Source organism: Aplidium turbinatum, chromosome 16 (assembly GCF_918807975.1).
Source record: "Aplidium turbinatum chromosome 16, kaAplTurb1.1, whole genome shotgun sequence".
Lineage (NCBI taxonomy): Eukaryota > Metazoa > Chordata > Ascidiacea > Aplousobranchia > Polyclinidae > Aplidium > Aplidium turbinatum.
In genome coordinates, this window is record NC_137487.1 from 10,741,682 (window position 1) to 10,768,494 (window position 26,813).

The following is a 26,813-nucleotide window of genomic DNA, read 5'->3' on the forward strand; positions in this document are numbered from 1 at the left end:
AGAAGGTAACTCATGCTGTCTGGGTTTTGTCTCAGCATGCTCAGCACAATCAAACAACCTTAAGGTGCATAAAGCGGTTTTGTAAGCTATAATATTTACACAGTGTTTAACTGTTTATTTATCTGGTTATATTGTTTTAAATCATAAGTATATGGATCACTCATGATCAATCTGTTGCAGAATAAGATATGGATCACTGAAGACGTACAGTACAGTATTCCTAAACTCAGTCTGTTTGGAGTCTCTGCCACGACCTTTTAAACTAGAGGAGAAATCAGATTTAATTCAGAATTGACGTTCCTTTAAGATTCTTTTTGCTAATGTTTAGACATGTGACTGGCTTTTTGGCTTGCCTCGAACCTCACTTGGTAATTCAGTTAGCAAAACTTGTCATGTTTGCATTGTTAAACGTCTGGTAAGATTACAGAGATGTAAAAATAGCAACATTTGTTAGCCGGGACCCGACTGACTAAAAGAAATGCACCTGTGTCATTTCTCCTGATTCTTGTAACCAAAACAAGCACGGTACCAACATAAACAGACGTCTGTTTATTAAAAAAATTCCTAAACATGATTTTGACAAAGAAATCACAGTTACAAGTGAATTCTTTTCTCAAAGCACAAGCGATAAAATAAGAAAAAATGAGTCTTGGATAAAATAAAAAACCTTGAGCACAAAGTGGCATTTGGCAGTTAACAAATCCTCAATCAACATTATGAAAACCCCAAGACAAAAGCGGCAAGGTAGATTTTCTCTCGGCTTAATCCGTCCTGAAAAATTTAAAACATTTACAACAATTTGGGAAAGAAATTCCCTCCCCCTAGACGTGCAACGAAAATGCAGGCAATACTTTCATGGCAAAAATGTTAATTTCGTTTTGGTTGCACAGAAAATTATGTCAAAATGCACAAGCAAATAAATCGACTTGTGAGATAACGTATCTTGCGTAGTATCAGAGTAAACATTTAAGCTAAATACAGTGCAGATATCTAAATATATCAAACGTGATGGTGATAATGTATAGTTCGCTTCTGAGCCCAATCCGAGAAATGGTTGGCGAAAGTTAAAAGTACAACTGCATTACTGCACGGCGTATTTTAGAAATGTACCTGCACTAAACAACACATTTAAAAACAATTCAGGTTCTAGTTTCCTCCTACAAAAAAACTACAAGCGGTTGTAAATTAAACTATCAATTGTTGGCAAAGAATTTTAATTGAACGCAAAGATCAAATGTGCTTGGATTCTATAAAGACCTTATTGTTTAAACCCTACAAGGTAATTAGTGAACATTGCAGCATGTTGCCTGGTGTTGCATTGCTACAATTTATAGACTCAGTAGAACAGCAAAGCACTCGATTTTTGATGAAGAATGAAAATAACGAATCCTTGAAGTGTTGTTTTGCTTTATATTTTGTCAAGTCCTCTGCTGATACTGATAACAACATTAGGTTTAACATAAAAATTTCATTCTTTGACATATCTTCACCCACATGGTAATTGGTATTAGTGTGAGCTGCTCTTGTAATGGTTAAACAATCGTTACAGTATCGGGGTAGAAAAACGAAACTTTTTGTTTTGCAATTTCGTAACGAGTTGCCTTACCTTACAAACTGGTTTGCTGTAGATTAACATAAAACAACGGAAGTAAATTTAATCTCAAGTTGGTTTTTATCCACACCCAGTAGGGGATTAAATAACTTAGCGTGAAGGCAACTGCGGTGGAAACTTTTGAAACGTTTTCTAATAAAGCAGTTTAGAGATTTGATTGTCAGGAGAAAAACCCCCGATAGAAAATTTGTACAGCGATAAATGTATCTACAGACAACCCTTGCTGATGGTTATCAAAGCAATCAAACAAGCATCGAGATAAAACGCTGGCTAAAAAATAACTTCACTTACTTGGGCAAGGAACAGCCGAAATGAATTTTGGCCCGTTCTCCACACTACATTCGTCATAAAATGAGTGTATTTGTCATTCTGTAAACAAAATGCAGGGAAAACACGATTATTTTGAGTATAAATACATTAAAATAAGGGGCAGTATAGTAATCTCGGCTAATGCGTATTTAAAAACGACCTGGTCGTGCACCGTCACCACAAGATATGCCGACAGCAATTACACACAATCTACAATTTCATCACTGAAACTAAAGTTTCAAGTTGAATATGGCTTCAAAATTTCGTAACGATTAGGTTGTTTTTTGTTTTTGTTTTTTCAAAACTTGCAATATCTATTTATTTTATAAGACTAGAGAGAGTACGCAAGATATAAAGCTGGTACAAAATTAGCCTAGATCTAAATGCACTTCGCTGTTGAAGCCGGAAGAGGATGCCTTTGAACGGAATGGCCCGTTTCGGTGAGTCCGATCCCTATTCGGTGATTTTTTCATTTTTTTTAAATTATTGAGTACCGTAGCCTAATTATCATTGCCGTTTTTGGGTTAGGGGTTAAAGATTAAAAACTCACCGAATCGAACTCACCGAATAGTAGCAGACCCGCCTTTGAAACACAGACACGAGGTGCATGCAATTGTTCACACTACTTAAAGAAATAGATAAATAAGCAAAGAACTTGTTTTAGCCACAACACAAAAGTAAAATTAATGTAAAATTCCTGCTGTATGAAGCAGAGCCCAAATGCCGCCAGTAATGACGGAGCATGATTTCAACTGTAATTGTTGCGAAGAAGAATGATGCATAATAATAGTGTGACGTTTTTTCTATACATCATGAAACAATAGAAAATTGTCATGTTGATACAGATAAAAAGTTCACCGATAGTTGAAAAACACTCGGAAATAAAGAGATCGTGAAGTAATACAACAATTGCCAGTAAAGATAAATTTCCCCTTAATAACTGTAGTTGTTTCATCAAATATTAAGAGGCATTCGTAGAAAGATAATGATGTTCCCATGGTGAGAGGTTGGTGTCCACTGTCCAGACAACAAGAGTTGGCAGGACAGCGTCAATTGAGTAATATCTTGACACAATTTATTCATTGAAAGACTTTAAAGTGCAAAGTTTTATGGACAGAAAATAACACCATCAGCCACTGATAAGCTTTTTATTAATTTCACTAAAAAAAATTAACATGTTGAAAGCACGTCAGATTATGTATTTTTGTGATATCAACCGTATACCTTTTTACAACGCATATATCAAGCAAAACCAAATCGACAGACAATGTATTTCTGCTGCATATTTAAATGGCCTAACTTCTAAAAATGTATCGATTTTTATAGAGTTATTGTCTTTATTGGTGACGCATTTGGAAAGGCCAGTAACAGCCATCATTGAAAGGTTTATGTTGCAATGAAATGTCATTAAAAATAATTAGAAATTCATTTACGGCAAGAAAATCAATTGCAAAAGAGCTTGCAGTAAATTTCTGAAATTCCAACCCACGCAATAGGGATATTACGGATAAATATCTTATCAGATTTATCAATTATGAACTGTGTAAATGACATTCAATCATCCAAGCCAGACCAAACAAGAGTAGTATGACAAGACAAATTGAGTGTTTGTCAAAATGCGGAGAAATAATTTGGCATTCAATCTTTTTGTGAAGCAAGTGAAAACAATCTCGCAACTTCAAACATTAATCACCCTCAGAATGTGAATTCAAAGAAATATACTTTTGTAAGTTTTTTTTAAAACAAGAGAAATATACGAGTCAATCACTTAAAATTTAATAGCAGAAACAATGCCATGACCAATCCTTTCCATTTTCCAACGGGTGGCTGTGTAATGGAACCATTACAGTCCTTTTTACCAAATTACAATTTCAAATGCCTCGAACTATGCCCGTTTTTTATTGTTGAAAGTGTAAATGAATGGTTTAATTTCTTCCAAATAAGAGTCTTCTTTTGAAATTTTCCAAAAGCAACAAATGAATACGAAGGGTTTAGCTTGTTGAAAAAGGTTTCACAGTTACTATACCTTCGCATTCATGCACACGCAAGGAAAGCTTCTTGATATGATGGATACTTGGTATATTGCATCCATGGACAATAAACTGAGTGTTTACCGCGCATCTAAAATCCATGCGCTAACTGTTACGTCAGGTCTGCAGATAGGCCTCGAGTCAAGGTAAAGTAGACCGATTTTCTGTTTGGGCGAGCAAGTAAGACACTGAACATTAGCACGGATGTTGCACAGGACCAGACCTATCATTGATATCACCTTGTGGAACACCAAGCTGATGCAACAACTATTCGCTCGACTGCGACGGCCGGTCGTCGTCGTCAACTATTCTGTGATGACCGGTCGTTCACCACATGCGCAGAAGATCAGTGCTACGTTAAACGTCGCTGCAATTTAACCCAACTGACATCTAATCCTTCAGATAAACTGATTTCAAGAAATCTTACGAGAAATCAGCAATATGTGAATGAAAATAGTTTGAAACTGGAAGCTATTTGAGAAAGAACCATTTGTATTGCATTCCTGCACAACAAAATATGATTTCTGGTCGACAAGCTGCAGCTGTTACGACCACGTGGCTTTGCTATCTCATGCCGGCAGTTGAATAGGCACAAAAATGAGAGGAAGATGTCAGATTAAGAACTCTTATCATCACTTTGGTCATAAAGATTTTTTATACATGTCTATTTGCTTTATTGAGGTAAATTTGATGTAACATAATGTAGTATTATTTAAAATAGTAATAAGAACGTCTTCTGTGTTTCATCAAGTGCTTTCCCATGCAGTAATTTTTCCAAAAGTGACCTTTATGGGAGAAAATGCTTGCTTTTATTTTTTTAGTAAGTTTCCATATTGCTACCGGACTTCGGATAAATTATACGCACTTTGACATACTGTACAGTGCAAATGATAGGCAAACTTTCATCAATGTAATTGCTCACGAACATGGGATAATTTTTGGGGGGTTATTTTCGACTTAAAAGTGGTTATCTAATATCTATTGCTGGAGGGGATGGCATGGTATGCCTTCCTACAGTTTACCAAATTTTGGTACTATTGTGATTAGGAACATCGTTTTAATCTCCTGACTTATTCAAAATGGAGACAGCAGACTTCAATTCCCGAGACAATTCCTTTTTCAAAAAAGTTAAAGGATCTACAAGCAATAACATTACAGGCCGTAACCTTTTCAAGGGGCCGGGAACTTGAAAAAAAAAAACATCCTATTCTTTGTATAAAGCGCATTTATCTTAGAAGTATCTTGATTAGGGGACAGAGGATCTAATTGGTGCCAGGCCCAAATTATCCTCTAAACGGCACTGATTGCAACATTTCAGGTGAGCTGTCCATCACTTGTGCTTAACTTTTGTAAACCCCCAGAAAGCCAAGTTTTTTATTTCCTGCTACAAAATGATTGCATGTTACGTGTTACATATACAAGACGTTTTTGAAGCAACCGCTGGTCTATAAACGCCACAATTTGTTATGGCAACAATGCGTTTGCATTAGGCGATGTCAAAATACTAGCCGAATAGCGTCTAAAAATAGAACTCAGATTTACAAGAATAACACTAGCTCAGATTTAGTTTAACTTCGCAGCATGTTCTGTCAACAATCAAAAAAGTTGTCAAACCGCAGTCTTGGCATAAGAATTAGCGAAGATCATGAACGGCGATTCGAAAAGTCAGTAGAGGTGTTGCCTATTTATGAAACAACGCGTTGAATCGGAAAACAAGCGCCGGGTATTCACGTTCAACAATAATTCTAACAAGGACGTAGCACAAAATTTTGTTTTTATAAATCTTGTAAAATTAAACAAAGGTTAAGACATTAAGAGAAGTGATGACAGAGACACAACGTTAAAAAATGGTTACTTTTTAAAACAGTGGCTTGATTGTTACAAGGTGGATGACGTCACGTATGACGTGGACAACGGTTAATCAGTGAGTGTCAGCTGCTTGCAGATACAACAAATGACTAACAAGTCAAATTCGTTGCCGAAAACTACTTACGCATAAAATTCATACCCAAGTTTTACATTTAGTACGGAAGCATTGCTTTCCTTTATTGTTGGATTACAATTAACATTAACTTTTCAAGCTGCTTTGGACACTACGATCTTTGTTGATAGATTGAAAACTGAACTACGGTTGAGAAAGTTTCATCTGAAGCACCGATCATTTGCTGGCGAGGACCTGGATCTTTCTGAGACTATATTCTCTTATTGTTGTCAATGCTCTCAATGCCAGTCACTCTCTCAATACATCATTGGTGATTTTATCACAAAGGGATTTGCCGCACGCCATCTTAATGGCTTTGGAGCGATGGTACCTTTTAACAGATAAATGCGCAAGCCAATAGCCTCTCATTGCACAGTGCACACTGGTCCCCTTATCCCAAGCTGATTTGGCAGCACAACCATCGCGAAACCTACTCGCGGTAGGGTTGTCATGCTAATCTGGACGGATTTAGAGAGGGCGAACCCAGATAAAATTCCGTAAAACTTCAAAGCTGTTTTCAGGTGGAAAAGCATTTAGTGTGAAGTATAATTTCGATAATGATTTCTATACAGTATGATGCCTAAAAAAGCGAAAAACACAAATATCAAGATCGGCAACAAAGAAATTGAAACAGTGAAGGACTTTTAGGATCAAAAATAAGCTGGGATTCCACCAATTCACCCGAGATAAATAGAAGAATCACTCTAGGTAGAAAGATGTTGGTAAGAAAGAATAGGATTTGGAAGAGCAAACTGGAAACAAAACAGAAGCCGATCAAACGTATAATATTTCTAATTACAAATTACGGATGCCAAACATGGACAATGAACAAAGCAGACAGAAAAAAGATTGACTTTTCAGATTATGGTATTGGAGATTGGAGAAGAATGCTCTGTGTGTTCCTTGAACAGCTAAAAAAACAAACAAATTTTGGACCAAATTAAACCGGACATATCCCTAGAAGCTCGTATAGTTAAGCAGAAACTTTCATATTTTGGCAACACCATGAGAAGCAACACCACTGGAAAACGATATCAGAAGAAGAGGTAAGGGTCGTTCCAAAAAGAGATGGCTCGACAAAGTGATGAATGATAGCGCGTTGTACATGAAAGATCCGAAGGACGTTGCGAAGAATCAAGAGCTGTGGAGAGAGGGGATCTATATTCAGTAACTGAGAGTCGAAATCGATTGAACGAATGATAATGATAATTTCGATAAGTAGGCCTGCCGCATTTGTAAATACTGCACTTCTTTGAACAACTGGTGAAGACCCAGTTGCTGAAATTGCAGCTTTTAAATCAATCCATTCCGTAAATGCCGTTGCACGGAAAGTTGTAGCTGAAGCATGCTATCAACGTGCATCAAGACAAATGAATCATTTTCGCCTGCAAGCTGCAATGTCTTGGTTCATCTAGCCAGTTGTTCACCGACCAAGTTATCGGGAACATATTCGTGTATATTGTACAAGTTAATGAAAAAAAAAAAACCGTCTTTGAAAGATACAATCAATGCAGTGACACGAATGTGCTTGTGTGTTTTTAAGTCTTCAAAGTTCCGTGTTCTCATTACACAGCAAGATTCGCTATCTCTTAGAATCAGTTCTTGCATCACAATCTCGTTTGTAAATAGTACAGCTCAAGGAAACGTGCTCACCATATCAACATACTGTACTGTAGGCCTACAGAAGATCTTAAGTAGACTTTGAACAAGCATAATCTTATTACTCAACCGCTAACTTCTGGTCAGAATCTATTCCTAGATAAATCAGCGCATAAACATCAGTATCTTTATCGTAAATAGAAACATGACTCAAAGCAGTAGAGAAACATTAATTTTGAATTACTCTTGTTCACTACGAACTGTAATGGGAATAAAATTTCAAAGCCAACTTAAACAGGAGAGAGTAAGACCATCACAAAAAAGTCATGGTGAAAAACGCAATGAAGCAGAGGGGCAGCTCACTTTTTAATCGATTCTCCAATTAGATGCTGTAAACCGGTGTTTCTCCCAAAGTTATTTATAACCCATATATCCTGTGATTGCTGCGAAATTGTGAACCCTTTCACTTGTCAATAAAATAAAAAATAAAAATAAAAACTTTTCGTCCAGCCTCCTTATGAAACCTTGGACAATGCGGCCACATTTTTATTGAAACCCAAGCATCCATTTTTAATTCTTTTAGAATCAGTTTGCTCAAAGCGTGCGCATGCGCGTTGAGAGTGAATTAGATCTCTCTTCACAAGTAGAGCAATGCAAGGTCAACGTAAATTAACACAATAGTGATGCAATGAACACCACTCAAACTTCAAAAAAAGGATCATCGATATGTAAAGCCTCGTGTACACTGGTTCAGATTTCCAGGAAAAACTGTTCAACGAAATTTAAAGTGTTTGGAAATAAACCTTTTCCTTTTGTCATGCCACTTATTAGACATAAACAAAAGACTGCTCACAGTTTATGGGAAATTGAGATCTCAATCTAAATTGGATTAAACCAATTAGTCCACACCTCGGCTTAGAGCAAAGTCAATTGTGGCACAGTAAAGTTTGCTTTTTATTTTCATTTTTCTGTAGTAACACTTCTTATTACGATAATTTAGCATAAAATTAAACGTGCATCAACCTAGTCAAATAATATCTTTTCATTAATTGCCCTAGACTTAGAGTCTATAGATTCCTAACTCTCAGTACCCCTTTGAGCTGGAATATAAACATTGTATAATAATGAAAGTAGAGGAAAACCAGTCATAATAGTGGAGAGGACTCTGCCTGGCTCCCAGCACTCTTGATGATCGACATTACCTGTGTATGTTATTGTGACGAAATTGTTTCTATTTTTTAACGTTGCTTTGGTGTTTTTCGTTGTAAGGGCAGTGCGAGCGTTTCGAAATACATTGAGTCCCAATAAAAACATATTTGAGAATCATTGATATATATAATATCTAACTATAAACAATAAATAGTATCAACATTACAAAAAGTGCTCAACGCCAACAAAAAGGCCAGAGGGAATATATAAAATATTGAAAGGTCGTAAGTTCATCGTGCGCTCTGATCAGCTAATTTGGCTGAGATGCTGCGTCTGGAAACTTGCCAGACGCTTGATTTGTTTCAAAAAAGTAAATTCTTGAATAGGTTGGCGAAGCAGCCAGGCCAGTGTCATAAACAAGGTTTTCATTCAAACCTAAAATATTTTCAAAAATGATCAATGCCTAGAAAGATTGCTTTGTACTTTTAAAGCTGTTCAAAAATGTAACCAATTCATTTTTCACCGCTCACCTCTTTGGTTGGCATTACAGGTTCCATAACAGCATTGTTGACGGTTACTGCGTTCACATGGCAAGGTCCTCGCATGCGGCATTTGTGAGACAAACCAGTACCAATCATGCCATGCACTGCGAAAAGCATTAGACCTTGATCTGAAATTACAAGCATCAAAACGTGGCTTTTAAAATTCTTATGAAACTTGTATCTCCTGCTAGAGTAAAAAACATGACGTAAAAGTAAGAGTATCTTTCGTCACTACCAGAGAAATTGATTAAAATATTAATCACAATCGAATGTTCTGGAACAACGCAGCATAGGCAGCCACACCACATAGCAGGAATATGAACATTTATTGGAACAACTTTCTTCGTATGTCGTCTATGTAAATTTGAGAAAAGCGGTGTGGTTACAAAGATAATCGAAAACCACACCATTCTCCGCTTTAGGGAAACTTTATCGATTCATTTGCAATACGAAAACAACGTTAAACTTAATTCTCGTTTAAATCAACGTACTTGGTGGAAGGTCTTGTTGAGTGCAATGGTGTGTAAAGTATACAAGAGCATGCTCTCGTACATTGTAAGTCTTCACGCCGAATAAGGACGACCCCAGCACGCTCAGTCCTAGTTGGGATACAGTGGAGCGAATACATTGGTATACTGCGGCTTCTACGCTGCAATGAGAGAGGCAAAGATTTTCAAGCAACACTGACATGGTTACGTTACATTGATGTTTGAAAAAGTTGAATTACTGTAAAAGTGATCTTTTTCATTGGCAAGATTGCTTCACAAAAAAAAACTTTGATAAATAGTTTATACAGTAGTTTTGAGAAAAACTTTGAGTCAGACTACAGTGCGAAGTTGTTGCTGTGTACGTTCTCCACTACGTTTCTTGATGAGTCATCATTTTTGTTTGTAAACGTTGCATGTGATGAAACAGCAGCTTGTGTTGGAGGCTCACAACCAAGACAGGCCTTGAATCAATAACTGCATTTTGTATGACTTGTTTTGGCTTTCGAAATAAAAGCGACCATTGTCTTGCTTGTCAACATTGTTTCGTGGGGGGGGATCTTAAGCGAGTACATTCTATTTTGCAGTAAAGTTGTTTGAAATTTAAATTCGTTACATGAAAGCCAAGCATGGGTTGAGAAAAAAAGTTAATAAGGACTCGTCAGTCAGTAGTTTAATAAGGACTCGTCAGTAGTTTCGCGAAACTGTTTGTTGCAAAAGTTGTCATTCCTACATGAAGAAAATGAAAAACCGCAATTTGACTGATAAACTTTAGAGCAGTCAAATTAAATGTAAACCACAAAAATTAATTAAAACAAGAGCTTTTATTAATAAAATTATACATCTGAACACTGAGTAACTATGTATGACAGTAAGCATTGTGTAATATAAAGACAATAACTTTAGCAGTTAAATCAGTTAACAAAAAAACGTTAGATAGTTGTGCACTTTACAAGATGAATCATTGTGTTAAACGCATAACTTTAAACGTGTGTGGCGACAGCTACCTTTGTTTATGCTTCTTTGCCAGGGCGACAGCTGGAATTGCTAACCTGCCTTCTGTATTCAACGCACTGACACCATGTGGTGACTTCAAACAAGGATCGGCACCCGCTTGGAGAAGGGAGTGAGCAATTGCCAGATGGCCACATTTGACAGCCTAATGAAGGACATGAACTTAATGAGACAGAAACTGTTCTTCATCAGGCATATAATTTAAACACGTTATGACCTGGTGTGCGTAAGATAACTAGTGTGTTAATAATGCAGGCACACGACCTCAAATTGAGTAGCCCAACGAACTACTACTATTTTAAAATCCAATCAGTCTTTACAACCCAGATTTTTATTGGTGGCATCAGAATTAAGAAAAAAAGGCAACAAAAAGCCGTAAGTTATTTTTTTGCATATAATTCTTCCTGCGTACAGTTGCACAGTAAGCAGTGCTGCAAAATATTAATTTCAACCCATCATAACCAAAAATAGATTTCATGCTTAAAAAAAATTAAACGTATAAAAAATTTCATGTTAGTTAATCTTGTACCAATGTTTTCAACAAAAACAGAAATCCGTACCTTCATGAGGGCTGTCTCTCCCGACGACGTTTGTAAGTTAATGTAGGCTCCGTACAGGAGCAGCACACGTACGGTGATGGTGTGACCCTTCTCAGCAGCAAACATTAAAGCGGTTTGGCCGGACTTAGTCCTGGCGTTCACCCTTGCACCGTGATGAGCTAGCACCTGAAATTTTGAATTTAAAGTTTATAAAAGCAAAATTTGAGCACTTCGTTAGAATGAACATATTGTGAGTAGAGAAAATAAAAACTATCTTCGCTGCTTGAGACCTGATTTTACTAACAGGCTTTAATTTTCATTAATTTAAGTTATTATTTTTCTGTTTTGCGGTTATGTTCTGTACGTTTAGTGTGGTCCTTGGATCTTATTGCTTGCTACAGTAAGTGTTAATATTAAAACAAAAATCTGTAACACAGAAACCATATGCATTGCATATTATGCAACGTTTAAAGCAGGGGTGACAAACCTTTTTGCGGTCGCGGGCCACTTTGTCAATTACACATGAGTTATCGGGCCACACAACTTTTTAAGTAACCTACTGTACTGTGAAATCTTTTAGAAGCGACTCAAGATATTATTCATGAAAAGTAACAAACGGCAAATGAAAGTAATAAAACCCACACAGTTGAAATTATCTTACGCAGAATCGAAACATACAACAGTAAAAATTAAAAACAAATCAACTTGAGCAAAAAGGATAGAGCAACAGTACTTGCACTGATAATGAAGACAGTTTAATTTTCGAAGCGTTTGCTTTCATATGAGTATGATTTCTTCTTTTTTTGGCTCTATCCTTTTTGCTCAAGTTGACTAAATGTTTCGACCATTATGCTCCGAAACAACGAATCAGTTAATGAATTTTTTTTTTCAAACAACAAACAAAAGTCCATGCGAATCATACAGCTGAAGCTATCTAATGCAGCATTGAAGCATAAAAGATTAAAAAATAACATTGAAGCATTGAATTTTTTTGCTTGGGATTTTTGGAGTTTTTTGCTTGACTAAGCGTTCAATATTAGGTCGAACAAACGATGTAGCAACTCTCAACTGCATACCAAGATTTTCATCTGTCAGCCTCGACCTGTAGCAAAGGAAAGGTGTAGCCTACCAGTGAAGGCATAAAACAGCTTTGAGTTGTCTTTTGTCTTTAATGCATGAGCGATTGTCAAATTGTTTTGCGGGCCACACAAAAAACTTTGAAGGGCCGCATGCGGCCAGCAGGTTCGTCACCGCTGGTTTAAAGCTTTGCAACAGCGGAAAACATATTCTTATCCCGTGTATATAGGTTTCTGTTTTTTAACTTATGGGCAACACCCTTTCTTATTCAGATAAGCTTCCATTTTGTTTAAAAATAGCTTGTGCTAAACGGGCCAGTTATTGAAAACTTTCCATAAATTGAAGATTGGTTGAGTACAATGTTTGGTAAGGTGGAATGGGCAAGTTGTGGAGGACAGCAGCGAGGTCGGCTTGTAAAGGGAAGATGCTTGTTTAGACAGATCGATGTGGAGGCAGGGTGTGAAGGCGATTGCGACACGTGGAAGTGGACCTGGCTTACTACTGCCACTACTACACTTGCAGTTAAGTTCTAACGGAGAGGGGATGTCAAAACTTGTGCTAACAAAATAATCACCTTCACAATCTCTGTGTAGCCGGCAGCAGAAGCGATCATAAGCTGAGTCATCCACATGGAGTCCTGTGAAAATATGTGAATAAGGGTTTCACAAGTTCATTATCAATACTTGCATTCTTGCAATGACGTAAAAAACTACCAAACAACGTTGCATGATTTCATTTTCATTCTATTTGAATACGAATACGATTACACTGAAGAAGCCACACTTGTGTGGCGAAGGCTCTAAATTTTAAAAAATTTATTCTTCTGATTTGGTGTGATATTGTTTACTTTATTTAACATTGCATGAGTTGAAGTTTAGCTGTGGTGTTACAAAAGTTTAAGCAATTGAGTGTTTTAGAAAATACCGGTGAAAACCCGTTAAAAACGCTGTTGCAACACTACCATGCAACAGTTAGAGTCATCATTTATAATAAACGTATTTGCAAAACATCTTTCACACAAAAAAAGCTGAATAAGCAATAACATTGCCACCAAAAGCAAATCTTACTATCCACAAGCCAGCCCTAGTCTGCAGTCGTTAGGGTTACTCGAATCAAAGGGCTATTGCATTTAAAAGGTTTAGCGTGAAAACCTGAACTCGCTTGGCACCTGATGTTCCAAGTTATACATTCTTCCTTTCGACTTGAGAACCTCGAAAACCATTTCGTAATTGTTTGCTCTGATAAACTGGCGGAATTCCGCGTTGGAAATCTCGCGGTTCAGCCGGCAAGGTGGTTCCCCTGCTTCGTGATGCTGCTCGATCTCTTTGAGGGAAATCTGATCAAAGAAAGTGAATCTGTCGAAAATGTATGAAACGACAGAAGCCGCGAGTGACTTCACCATTTCAGTTGCTATAAAACAGGGACGCCCAACCAGTCGATCGCGATCTACTGGTAGGTTGCGAACTGATCTCGTGTCGATCGCATGTTGTGTAAGAAAAATTCAAATAATTTTTTTCTTCCACTAGCTTTCAGTTAACTGTCTGGCATGTTGAATAAACCGGCGAGCTCAATGCATTGAATGTAGAGCTGCAGGATAAGGGTAAAGTGCAAGTATTGATATTGGTGACACTGCTGCCAAAATCAAACCACTTTTCGATTTGAAAGTTTCGGATGAGATTCTAAATTTGAAAAATGAAATGATTGAGAAGGAAGCCGAATCAACATCCTCTCAAGTTGAAGATTTTATGGTCTTCTGGAAACAACTGGTGGAATAGAACTATCGAAATCTCAAAAGATGTGCCTTGAACCTGACAGTTCTTTTGGATCAACTTAGTTGTGCAGTATACTGCACAAATTTTGCACATGAATATCATGAAGTCTAAGTAAAGATCAACAATGACCATCTTGCAGCCAGCGTACGCCTGGTAACCAGCTTCAACACTCCCGACTACTAAAACCCAGCCTCCTTCTCCCAGGTCTCGCACTATAAGGTAGAAAGTGATTTCTTTTTTTCAAATTCAGAGATCTACCTGTTTTATAACTGCTTTTTTGTTCTTGTACCGTACAGCCGAAATAGCCTACCTACATAGCCGAGTGGTGAAAGCACTGATAGGTTATGACCCTCAAAAGGGTGCCCGTTCGACATCGCTCAAGAGCATGTAGCTGTGTCTCTGGCAAGAGAATTAAAAGCATGCCTAAAATTGGACACGAAAACTGGTTTCTTTGTCGTCCGGTCTACTTAATTTAAATCTTCAACTGCCAGGCGAAAGCTTGGATACAAGAAAAAAGCCGGAGATTTGCGTAAAAATTGCTTTTCGTTCAAATGCACAATGCACGGTGCACACGTACACTGCTGTAGTGTTGATTTCACTAGTGGTTTTTGGTAAGCTGAACAGTTAGCATGTTGTTATTCGTTTGAACAGCACATTCCTGTGTGTGTTCCTTTACTTATAATCTGTGTTAGCCTACTGATTTTACAATAGATTTTCGCTTTTAGCAGCATGATCGTTACTTACTTCACAATGTACATATTAACGACCTCTTTTAGCCTGATGCAGCGAGTTCGCTTTGGTAGTAGCTGTTTGCACTAGCTTTCGGAACACAGTTCCCTAGTCATGTGCTATGATAAAGTTTTAGCTTTGTTAAAGACCAGAAGGTTTCAGCAAATGGAGGTTGACATATCAAACTATGGTTATTAGGGTGTTTCATTTTTTCACCATTTTTGAAATTCAAAATGCCTGGGGTCCCATCTGGTGGTATTTGGGGAAAAAAGTTTTCACCCAAATTTTTTTTCAATTATGACGTCATATTGAGGTGGTCCACGAGGTTTGACATTTTTGGGCCTCAAAATCTCAAAATTTGGCCGTATCTCCGGAACCGCTCATCATAAATCGACAAAATTAGTATCAAAATGCGCAGAAGGGTCGGTTTCCTATACCTGATGTAGAGAATATTAAGCTCTATCTGCTTCAGAAAAAAAGTTATTTCAAAAAATCTGATTTTCGGTCTATTTTCTCCTGATAAACAGAGATGAGGTGATCAAGATAATAAGTTTTTCTGTATTTTTCCACTCTGGAAGCTGCTATTGCGTAATAATTGTCCTTGTTCGTTTTGCAAGAGATGAAATGGTAATAATTGAAGGTATTAGGCCAACTATTATAATTTATAATGTAACCGCTGAGGATGAGGTTGGCCTATGCTGCTCAGTGCTCACCTGCTCTAGATTAAGTGTCATTATGGCATTAAGGTCAGGCATTAGTAAGTCGATGCAAAACTTCAAGGAATTGGAGAGAAATGTGCTTCCCCTTAATTCAGATGTAGTCAGTCACTATTTTTACTTGAGGAAGAAAGTAGCCGAAACTAATCCTAAGTTTTAGAAGAAAATTCCCTATTTCAAAGATTTGAAAGATGAACTGCAGAAAGATGTAGTTGGCATGTGGAACAAAGATGGTCTTCCAGTGCTTAGCAAACAGAGAATTGAAACGCAGAGGTAATGAGGTTAATCAAGAATGGTTACAGAACTTGTTCGATATTATTATGTGCATGCAAGTGTTCAATCTCTGAAAATGCGGTTGTTTTGCAAAAAAAACTCTCTTGCAGCTGTGAACTCGAAGACCGAGTCCAGGAGAAAGAAATCGCTTTCTTGAAAGATCAGCGAAAAAATTGAAAAATGTTTATCGTTGGCGTAGATTTCAACCATGTAGAAAAGGCTTTGGAACTTGAAAATCATAAAAGGAAGTGAACAACCGAGCACTTCTGGCATACAATCTGCCAAAGCATCGGCAGTTCGGCAATAAAAGACTGTTCGAAACAGAGAAAAAGAAATGAAGCAGTTAGATGTCTACACAGTAGCGAAAGCGACTGTGATGGGGATATGAATTGGGAAGATGATAAGGAATACGAGTCTCTGAAACCAGCTGTTTGGAGAAAAGTGTACAAGAGAGTACATTCGTTTTCCATAAATGATAGCTAAGTTGTGTACTTGCTGATCGTAGGATGACTTCGGTACGCCAGCAGTCAGATCTTATGAGGTCGGTTCTTGGAAAAGATCAAGTAGCTGCATCACCTTCGACAGTATACCACCAACGACAAAAAAGAAAAGAAAAATCTCTGATGGAAAGTGAGAACCTTCTCAACTCAGCTTCTGCCATGCAGTTATATTATGATGGGCGCGTTGTCGATAAAATAGATCGATACGTTTTCTTTGGCCAACTTGCTGATGATTGTGGTATGAAGCACGAAAGTGTGCTTGCTGTTAAATCTTTTCCCAAAAGTGTGTCGGTCACTGCAGAACTGATATTTGGCACCATCATCCAGGAGGCTTGTAGAGTTCACCTATCCCAACTATATTCAGTCATGGCTGATATGACTGCTCTCAACACAGGAAAAAAGTCCGGAGTCAATACTCGACCGGTCTATTATTTTAATGATGAAGTTGGTCATGATGTTCATACCCTCAAATGCATGTTCTACATAAACGAAATATATCTTTCCCATGTCATTTCTTTTGTGGACGGCGTCAGGAAGGGTCCCGGAGCAATGCAAGAAGGGGCATCGCAAAACTAGACAAGCCTAGTACTGAAACCTTAACAGCAACTATTCTTACGCAATAACAGCTTCCAAGAGTGGAAAAATACAGAAAAACTTTTACCTTGATCACCTCATCTCTGTTCATCAGGAGAAAATAAACCGAAAATCAGATTTTTTGAAATAACTTTTTTTCTCAAGCAGATAGAGCTTAATATTCTCTACATCAGGTATAGGAAACCGACCCTTCTGCGCATTTTGATACTAATTTTGTCGATTTATGATGAGCGGTTCCGGAGATACGGCCAAATTTTGAGATTTTGAGGCCCAAAAATTTCAAACCTTGTGGACCACCTCAATATGACGTCATAATTGAAAAAAATTTTGGGTGAAAACTTTTTTCCCCAAATACCACCAGATGGGACCCTAGGCATTTTGAAATTCAAAAATGGTGAAAAAATGAAACACCCTAATGGTTATTGCTCTTGTTCATGAGTGATAACGATCTGTGTGGCTTAGTGATGTGGACATTGATCTGGGAGATCTGCAAAGCTCGAAATGCTCGTCAAAAAGAGACGAGTTGAACTGAATATTTGATTAATCATTCAGCAAAACCACGTGTATGGCTTAATACAAATGATAAACACCGGCTAACAATAAAAAGAATGACGACTGTTCAGCTGGAGTGCAGTCAGATGAAGACACAGTGGAACGATGCAAACGACAACTTAAAGCATTCGGTCAAGCGACCTCGTCTATACAATCCAGACAGCAAATCAACCGTTTTTTTACATTGATTCAACGTCTGCAGACGTTGCATCAATGTAAAAATCAGTAGATTTTCTGTCTGGGAAGAGATCTAAATTTTCAATAGGATACAAAAGTAAGCTTCTCAGGTTTGAAGTGAGCCCTCGTTTCTGACTTACTTCATCAAGGCTAAAATTGACTTTGACTTTCAGGTATTCCGACATGTCCAGACCATCGTTGTCAGCTTCATTCACCTTCTGGGTCTTTGTCGATGAGTCTGAGAATGACGTTTCCGGTTAGTTGCGGAAGAGTTGTTGGCAGACGGCTTTTTCATACGTGGATTGTAACTTGTTAAAACGGTTAAAAACTAACGGTGAATACAGGTAACTTGAAAACGCAGACAGATTAATTTCTGCGGTTCGGGTTTAAGTCGTTTACTTCAAAACGCACAATGATTTTGCATAAATTTAAATAAATAAAATGAAATCACCACTATCGACTGGCGTGAGCGGCTTAGAACATCCGGTTGAGTTGCCAAACTCCTGCTGCATCGTCTCGAACATGGAGAATCCGTCTGTTCGCTCGGCTCTTTCGGGTACTTGGTTGGATGACGACTGCTGAGATGCTGCAGAAGACGCCGTATCCTTCGGTTTGCTATTTGATCGCGACAAAGAATGATGAGAAGATTTACTAGGAGTTTTATCTTTTGATTTTTCTTGACTTAGTTTCGATTTTTCACCAGAGCGAGCAGATTTCTCTTCTTTGGATGATTGCCTAGCAACAGGACGTGGACTAGTTTTCACTGATTGGCCGCTTTCAACAGAAGTCGATAATAATTTGTTTTTTTCTTTAAATTGTTTTTGCATTGGAGATTGTGAAGGTTTAAGTTGATCAACTTCGCTTTTATTATCAGACTTTTCTCTCGGCGTTGAAATTGGCGTCGACTTCTCTGAGTTTCGTGCTCCTTGGCTCATTGAAGGCTTATCCATGCTGAAACAAAAATGTTGATCACCTAACAGACATAACTAACCTTACAGACATTACAGACATAACAGACATAACTAACTTAACCTTAGCCACACTAAAAACAACTCGCCAGAGAATGCTAACCTTGACAAAATTACGTTGTGCAGAATTGTGTGCAAAAGACAAGGACAGAAAAACAATGTGAAAAGCTGGTAGGTTAAACGAGGAAACTGAACAATCTATGAAAAACCTTAGTTTCAAGTTTCTTTTCTTGTCTTTCTTTCTTGGAACAATAGTGGGCACACTAGACTCCAATTCTAGCAGAAGATCTGTAAAAGCGTCTGCCTTGACCTGAGAAAATATCATTGTAAATCGATTGGAGGAGAGAAAATAGTTATATACTAAAAAGTCGAGTGCATTTGAGTCGTAAAGTAAATTAAAACCTCAAACCTGACCCGAACTTAAAAGTTATGACTCCCTAAGCTTCAATTTTTCAATTTCAATGAATCACATTTCAAGACACCGATCTTTAAGTAGCGCTTGCTCTCTCGGAGACTTTTAGAATCTGGGTGAGTTTGCACTTGGTCAAAAAATCTGAAACAAATGTGTTCGAATGTATAATTCTATAACACATGAAAGGGCATGTACCGTTTGTTTCTCTGAGTTTTTACTTTCATCTGATTTGGATTTTTTATTTTTTTCCTTTGGTGCGCAAGTGGAGTCATTAGAACTGGATGAGGGGTCCTCTGACATTTGTGTTGAGACTTCTAAAAAATATGAAGATTTTCGTTTATTATACGAAAAGTAACTGTACGAAGTAACCAAGAGTTGATTGTAACGACGTGCCTAAGAACTTCAAACGAAAGAAGAATAACGTGTTTGCAAGTCAGTGTGGCAAAAATTGACGATAGTCAAACGTAGTGATCTTCAGGATGGTTTTATAAGCATCACACTACTGATTCAATAAGTCTCGACCATCTCTAGATACAGGTCGATGAAATTCTTCTCTTCGAGGTAACGACCCTTTTCTTCGTTTTAACCTTCAGGGCATCGAACCGGCGCCATTCCATGGGTCGCTCTCACCACTCAGCCATGTAACCGACTCAGGACGACACTGACAGGTACAATAGACAGAAGCTAAACAATAAACATAGAAAATATGCAGTCCAAGTTAGTAACAACACAGCTATCACAGTAAACTAATGAGGATTCTTCTTCGATAATGACCTGAGTCTTGTTGGTTGGCTGGTTTTGTTGTGTTGGTTTGTTGGTTGGGTTTAGTTGATTTAACTAGTGGTTTGTCAAGTTTCACAGACTTCGATTTGGTGGAGTCTTTGCGAGTCACTTTTGGTTTTTCAGACTCCACTTTAGTTATCTTCAACTCATCAAGCCTGTCTTCATCTGCTCCTGGGGGTCGCTTGGGAGAGCTTTTCGTAGCATCCCCCTAACAATTAAAAAAAAAAAACGAGTTAAATTCAACAAAAAAGCAATGGAAAACGATATGGAAGATTTATGAACCCGTGAATAAGCCTCATTCGTCAAACATTCTACCAAACGTTGGTTTATTTCAGCAACTGCGACCGTGTTACGATGTGATTACTGTCATCACTATTCGCTGGGTTTAGTAAAACTTACATCAAGTAAAACAATTTCACGAAAATATCATGACTGTTTCATGAAATGCAAAACTCCAGAAAAAAATGACAATCGCCTTAAAGCAGCAGCAAAAACAAACTGATATCATGTATCATTGGCGTTTTTTTATACAAGTATATTCTTCACCAGATGCCATATCAACCTGGTGTCTTTCAATCAATCCGTTTTTTTAATAAACCGAGTTTCGATGTTCAATCAACCCGTTTTTTTAATAAACCGAGTTTCGATGTTCAATCAAACTGAATGCAAAGACTCAAGCAACCCACCAGAACTGGGGTGGTTTCTTTCTGTTTAGTCTTCGTTTTGTTGCTTGTAGTTTTTGATTTATATTTCCTCTTCAGCTCATGATCTAAGTAATCCAATACCTGCAAAAGAAAATGGCAATCTCACGTCATGGTATTCTTTAAAAAGCGATGGAAACACAGAGCTTTGGAGCTGGAGCCCCGGAGCTTTGCATTTTAAAAGAAGCTGGAACCGGAGCTGTATGTAAAATTCAGCCGGAGCTGGAGCCAGTTGTTTAATAGACAGCTACATCTCCTACTATCATGAGATGCTATTGCGATTGGCTGATTTTACATAATTAACAGCAACCCATCACAAAACTGATAATTGTTGGCTGGTATTTTTAATTGTTGAATAATGGTGCGTCTGCTATTTCGTAAGATTTTTAATTTGGGGTGATTATTGAACGAGGACGACTATTAATGAAGTCGTATGTTATTCGAAAAAATACGATAATGGAGCTGGAGCAGTGGTATGAAAGACCTCCGGAGCTGGAGCAGTTTCAATTTCACGCCGGCTCCAAAGCCCCGTGAAAATAGAAGCTTACTTTTAATTATTTTAATTTTCCATTGTCAGCTCCTCTCTCCATTTAGCTTTACAGAAGCCTGATCTTCAACAATAAAAATCAGGGTTGACCAGACCATATGCCAGCAATATGTAATTCTCCATCTACAACTACAAATTTATTTACTGAGACAATGCACTGGTTGCAGCAGTTGGGGTTGTTGCCTAAATTGTCAAAAGCGAACAAGAAGAGGATTTAAAAATAAATCATACCGTATGCAAGAGGTTTTGGAAATGAATTGAGGAATAGCTAGACCATTTGAAAGACAGTACAAAGTTATGTACACATCAATTACTCGGCAACCTCAAACTTTGAAATGACAGAGCATGCATATGATAGTTGTTTAGCATTTTTGACACTGATTTAAACCTCGTGAAAGTCAACTGTTCCGTAACTACACACCGGACTGGAAAGGCCAGTGGAGCTTTCATCCGAATCAATCTTATCACAAGCGACGACATCGTGCGTATCAGAAGATTGCTTGTCCTCTTTGTTTTCTTGGTGCCACTCTGCCCCAAGCCCTTGCTCTTCCTTGTTTGAGGGGTCTTTTTCTTCTGCTTCTTTCTTTTTCGGTCCCCGTTTCTTGCCACTCGTGACTGGCGATAAAAAAAAACAGCAACATTTTAACGTCGCCGTATACAAGCTTACGCCCGGTGGTTGAGGATTTAGTAGACGGGAAGGCAAGGAAGTCAATCTTTGTGTCAACTAGGGTGGAGTGAAAATTTTTTTTCGTATTCAAATACTAGATGTGTTAAAAGTGGCGTTTAGATCTAAAAACAACTTTCAAGGTACCATAGTTTTGGTCATCTTCCACCTGTATCCAAGTGGCTAAATGGACTGAAAAGTCACGGGACTTCCAAAATCAGCAAAAAATTTTATAACTTGAGAGCCAGTTAAGGTAGAGAGCTGGTTCTTGGCTTAGAATGCTCAGATGGTCTACGTTTATATCTGCTATAATACTAATACAACATTTGCTTCTAATTGTACTACATTAATCACAAGTTGGCAAAACACATTTCCTGAGATTTCGATTCAAAAATGAAGAAAAAATTATTGTTTCTTTAAGAGTTGTTCAAATTTCGTTTTCCAAATCCGTTATTTAGCCAGGGTCGACTCAAGCTGCCAACATAATTGTTATCAATTTGTCATGTAGCACCGTGAAAATCAGGCTGAGCAGGAGACATACGATACATAAAAAGCTGATCTGACAATGTACTACCAAGTTGAGTTAAATATGCAATTGATTGAGTTTCGCTTTTAGCAGCATGATCGTTGCTTACTTCACAGTGTAGATTCTAACGATCTGTTTTAGCCTGATGCTGCGAGTTCGTTGTGGCAATATCGAATTGGTGCAATTCGAGAATCTACAATGTGAAATTGAGTTAAACAGTTTAGAGGTCATTGTGGAATAATTTAAATTATTCAGAAAATATCAAGATAATTTCTCGACTGAAAATTTTTAATTTGATATGTTTCAATCTTTGAAACACAAATATATGACCATACTTTAATCATCATCGCCCAACATTGCAAGAAGCACATTTTTACGACGAGCAAAATTACCCAAGCATCAACAAGCGTGAATGGTTCTCCTACTTCAAAAAGTTGGACCTTGTGAGCATTCTAAGCCAAGAACCGGCTTTCTACCTTGACCGGTTCTTAAGTTATGAATTTTTTGCCGATTTTAAAAGTCACACATGACCTTTCGTGCCATTTAGCCACTTGGGTGCACGTGACAGATGACCGAAATTACTTCGGAAGTGGTTTTTAAACACAAATGCTACTTTTAACACATCTGGTTTGTAAAAAAAAAAAATCACTCCACCCTTTAGTCCACCTTCAGACATGCCTTTAAGTGTCTTGCCAAAGACACAGCCGCATGCTCTTGAGCGGTATCGAACCGGCGACCTTTCGAGTGCCGTATTATGGCTCTCACCGCTCGGCTATGTAGCCTAAAACTTTAACAATAACATATACGCGTGCATATAAGTAACAATCGAATTAAGCGGCAATAAGGGTGTAGGCTACCGGCTGTAATAGTGGTCGTTTCCAAGGGTTGCTCTTCTTTCTGTGGACCTCTACGACGTTTCACTTTTGAATAGAGGTCACCAGAAAACACATCAATCTTTCCTTTTTCTAGATTCTCCCAAAAAGGATCTTTGACATGAGGTGACTCCTCAGAAGACGTGTTGCTCTCTTCAGAAGAACTGTTGGTCACAGCAGACGACACTCGCTCTGAAAAAGTATCAGATACAACAGATAAAGTTAGAGTCTGAAGTTCAATCAAAGTTACCATGCACGAAGACGCACTTTCCCAATGACAAAAGCAGCAGGTACAGTGCATAAATTATGCCAAAAAGCACACGATTGGTTCTAGACAAATGCATTAAAAACGGCACGACAACTAAAAATGCTTTGAAAAACACAACGTTAACTTTCAACCAAACAGATGCGACGTCAAACAAGCCACTGGCCAATCACACCAGGGTTGATCGGTTTAAACCGGGGCGGTTTAAACCGCCCGGTAAAAACCGGTTAAAACCTGGTTTAAACCGGGCAGTTTTGACCACCTATTGCTGGTCAAAACTGGTCAAAACCCCTTTAGTGTATGAATCAAGTTGCTTTTCAATTGAATTAAAAGTATTACCCTCCATGTTATTAGTAATGATGTTCAACTATATTTTGTTTTGATCAACATAACCTAAATGCTGGATTTGGAACAAAAAATATTCAACTTCTCTGTTTGTTTTTGATATTTCAATCATAAAGCTTTGGTAGAGAGTTTGCTTTGTTGAACCATAGAGAAATAAAACATAGTAACTTTAGCGGGTTTAGCATTGTTTTGTCCAATGCCTGTAGTCTACACCTCACGTGATCTGTTTCCCACCGCATAATTTACTCGCAATCATTCTCGTATCATTTGTTCAGTTTGTGCTTTCAATCCAGAGTGTCGTTACAGTTACAGTGCATAGTCAAATTTATCTTACGATTTTTCATTTTATGTATTGCAGATTTAATTCCTGATGAGGACACACGTACGTGTCGAAAACGTTTGAGTTTATTTTATTTAATTATGTTATATTTTGTGTGAAATAAAGTATGCTAAACCCGCTAAAGTTACTATGTTTTATTTCTCTATATTTCAATCAGTTGGTTATTTTAATTACTGAGAAAATTCAAATTCTAAAAATAAGTTTCTGATGAACCAAAAAATGCTTGGTAGAACGATGAACAATTTGCACAGCCAACTGAAGTACAAGAATTTATTCCAACAATTTTTTTTATGAAAATCATTTGCCATCAAATTTTATCCAGTTAAAATAAAACAATGCGAATGCATATTCTAAGATGCTTTAAAAATTAAAGACAGGATAGTTTATGATTCGTTCTTTGAAGCAAAGTACACGTCAAGCCAAGAAAGGATTATCGAAAAAGGAACAAGTTGTGATGCCTTATGCCTATCTACTTTATGTAGAACACCTCAATTGAACAATTGGAATTAACAAGTCTCTCCAGTATATTTAAATGCTTTATTCACCAGTCAATTTCATCTTTTCTTTCTCCCTCACCTTCTCCCTCCTCCCTCACCTTCTACCATCTCCCTCACATTTTCAGTGATTTTCTGGCGAACACGATCAAGCAACTCATTACAGGGTTTTGACCAGTCAGGTCAGGGTTTTGACCAGTCAGGTCAGGGTTTTGACCAGTTTTGACCGGTTAAAACCAGGTTTAAACCGCTTAGTGGTCAAAACCCAGTTTTGACCACTTAGAGATCAACCCTGAATCACACAGAGAAATTACTGAATGGTCAGAGAAGAAATTCACAAAAAGGTTCATTCGAAAGCAAGATAGATGCGATCAAAGCGTGAGATAATGTTGTTGAATATCGTGTCAGCGTCAGTATACCCCAAAAGCGTTCCATTGATGCAAACTTTCACAATATATGAGCAATTTTGTGAAAGACGCAAATCTAGGATAGCTTAAGTCTTCTAAACCCAAAATTTATTGTATGATGAATTAATCTATCCATCTTCTATACTAAAAAAAGCAGTGTGATATCATCAAAAGCAGATAAACAAAAACAAGAATGAATAACTTCCTGCACTATTCTTCAATAACATTGTATTTTCCAAATACATTACAGTAGTAATGTATTAGCTTCTTATGAGCTTGTTTCTCGACAGACGATTGTTGCAAGAGTTAACAGCGATAGACACTGTGTTTCGCCCATGAGGATGGGCTCGTCAGTATCGCACCACTAATTCTGCCACAGACTATCGACCGCCGCCTTTACCAAGAATGGCTAGCATGGAAGCTACACCGTTATAGTTAGCGCATCGCAATTGCTCACTGTACTAGTGAGTACTCAGCCTTGTGCTTATAGCCAGGAAGAACGCCCCCTCCTTCACAAAGTGCTTCGAATGTTGTCGAATTTATTTAGCGAGCGGTTACGAAAAATTGACATTCCGCTTTCCTTGCACTTAAATTCAGTATAAAAAAGCCAATTCGTCGAGTTTAAAACCTTGCTGCCCATTTTTTCTCTCCATTTTGCTTCATGGAAGCCTGGTCTTCATCCCAAAACATCAGGGTCGACCAGTTGTCTGCAGTACGGTAGCTTCTCTATTTCTCTTGCTGCACATTAATGGCAGAAATATACAAGTGTATAATGTATATGATATATATATCTATTCCACCTTACCACTAGATACTCGCCGACGACTACTTCCCCTTTTACGTCCTCTGCCACGCCCACGACCTCTTCCAGATTTTCGTTGAGTTGCTTCTCTTGATTGGTCATAGGATTTGTATGCGGTGCCATCGTCCGAACTACTAGATCCTTCTGAAGAATCTACAAAAGAGAAACTCGTAAAATTTAGTTGAACTGTATTACAAATGAAAAGGACAACAGATGGACATTGGACAACAAGCTAACAACTTGGACAATGGACATTGGACAGTATGGACACCCTGAGAAAACACGGAATGGCCCGTTTCGGTGAGTCCGATCCCTTAACGGGGGATTTTTTCAATGTTTTTTTTTAAATTATTGGGTACCATAGCCTAATTATCATTGCCGTTTTAGGGTTAGGGGTTAGAGGTTAGGGGTTAAAGGTTAGGAACTCACCGAATCGGACTCACCGAATCGGACTCACCGAATAGCAGCAGACCCGAGAAAACAAACGTAAACAAGAAAACTAAGTTCATACGTGCATAGTTTTAATTGGTTATTGACACTTTTTCCTTATTGCGCTGATTACAGAGTAATGCTGAACAAAGAACATTAATTGATTATGAATTCACAAAGATAACAAACTTGCACCGGGTGCATTAATGGTTGCGCTTCATGCAAAGAGAATTCACTCATAGCGCATTCATTTCCAATTTCATAACACCATGTAGCATGAATACTGAAAAGTTTGGGTGTTCAGTGTTCACTGCTCATCATGACATTTATCACTGCTAGCACCAGTTGCAAAGTTCGTCTGATGAAAGTGAAAGCAACGACAAACAAGTTAATTTATTGCTTCACTGACGTTTCGCGCACCATGACAATTCGTATCCTCAGAGCAAATAACATACAAAATAAAATTTACAAAGTTAAATACTGCAGTGCGGTTGAAGGATAGAAAGATAAAACACACATTATTTTAAAGGTTAGCCAAAAGATGTGTGTGAAAGGTTACTTTCCATGTTAACTTACGTAAAAACTTCCAACATTAAACATAAAGCCAA

General features: G+C 37.8%; 1 protein-coding gene across 2 annotated transcripts in view; it reads right to left on the reverse strand.

The window, feature by feature from the left end:
• Positions 1 to 540: 540 nt before the first annotated feature.
• LOC145785576 (uncharacterized) overlaps positions 541 to 26,813 on the reverse strand; it is a 37,981-nt gene continuing 11,708 nt past the window's right edge. The window contains exons 4-20 of one of the 2 annotated variants that reach the window (XM_082597237.1): positions 25,780 to 25,929; positions 23,109 to 23,315; positions 21,483 to 21,676; positions 20,500 to 20,598; positions 19,805 to 20,021; positions 19,226 to 19,344; positions 18,828 to 18,928; positions 18,102 to 18,601; positions 17,791 to 17,888; positions 13,506 to 13,673; positions 12,912 to 12,974; positions 11,282 to 11,446; positions 10,715 to 10,866; positions 9,714 to 9,871; positions 9,211 to 9,350; positions 1,904 to 1,981; positions 541 to 771 (exon numbers count right to left, since the gene is read on the reverse strand). In XM_082597237.1, coding sequence (XP_082453363.1) covers positions 715 to 771; positions 1,904 to 1,981; positions 9,211 to 9,350; positions 9,714 to 9,871; positions 10,715 to 10,866; positions 11,282 to 11,446; positions 12,912 to 12,974; positions 13,506 to 13,673; positions 17,791 to 17,888; positions 18,102 to 18,601; positions 18,828 to 18,928; positions 19,226 to 19,344; positions 19,805 to 20,021; positions 20,500 to 20,598; positions 21,483 to 21,676; positions 23,109 to 23,315; positions 25,780 to 25,929 — 2,666 coding nt within the window. In that variant the 3' untranslated portion in view covers positions 541 to 714. The remainder of the gene's footprint in view (positions 772 to 1,903; positions 1,982 to 9,210; positions 9,351 to 9,713; positions 9,872 to 10,714; positions 10,867 to 11,281; positions 11,447 to 12,911; positions 12,975 to 13,505; positions 13,674 to 17,790; positions 17,889 to 18,101; positions 18,602 to 18,827; positions 18,929 to 19,225; positions 19,345 to 19,804; positions 20,022 to 20,499; positions 20,599 to 21,482; positions 21,677 to 23,108; positions 23,316 to 25,779; positions 25,930 to 26,813) is intronic. The other variant, XM_082597238.1, reaches the window with a different exon arrangement.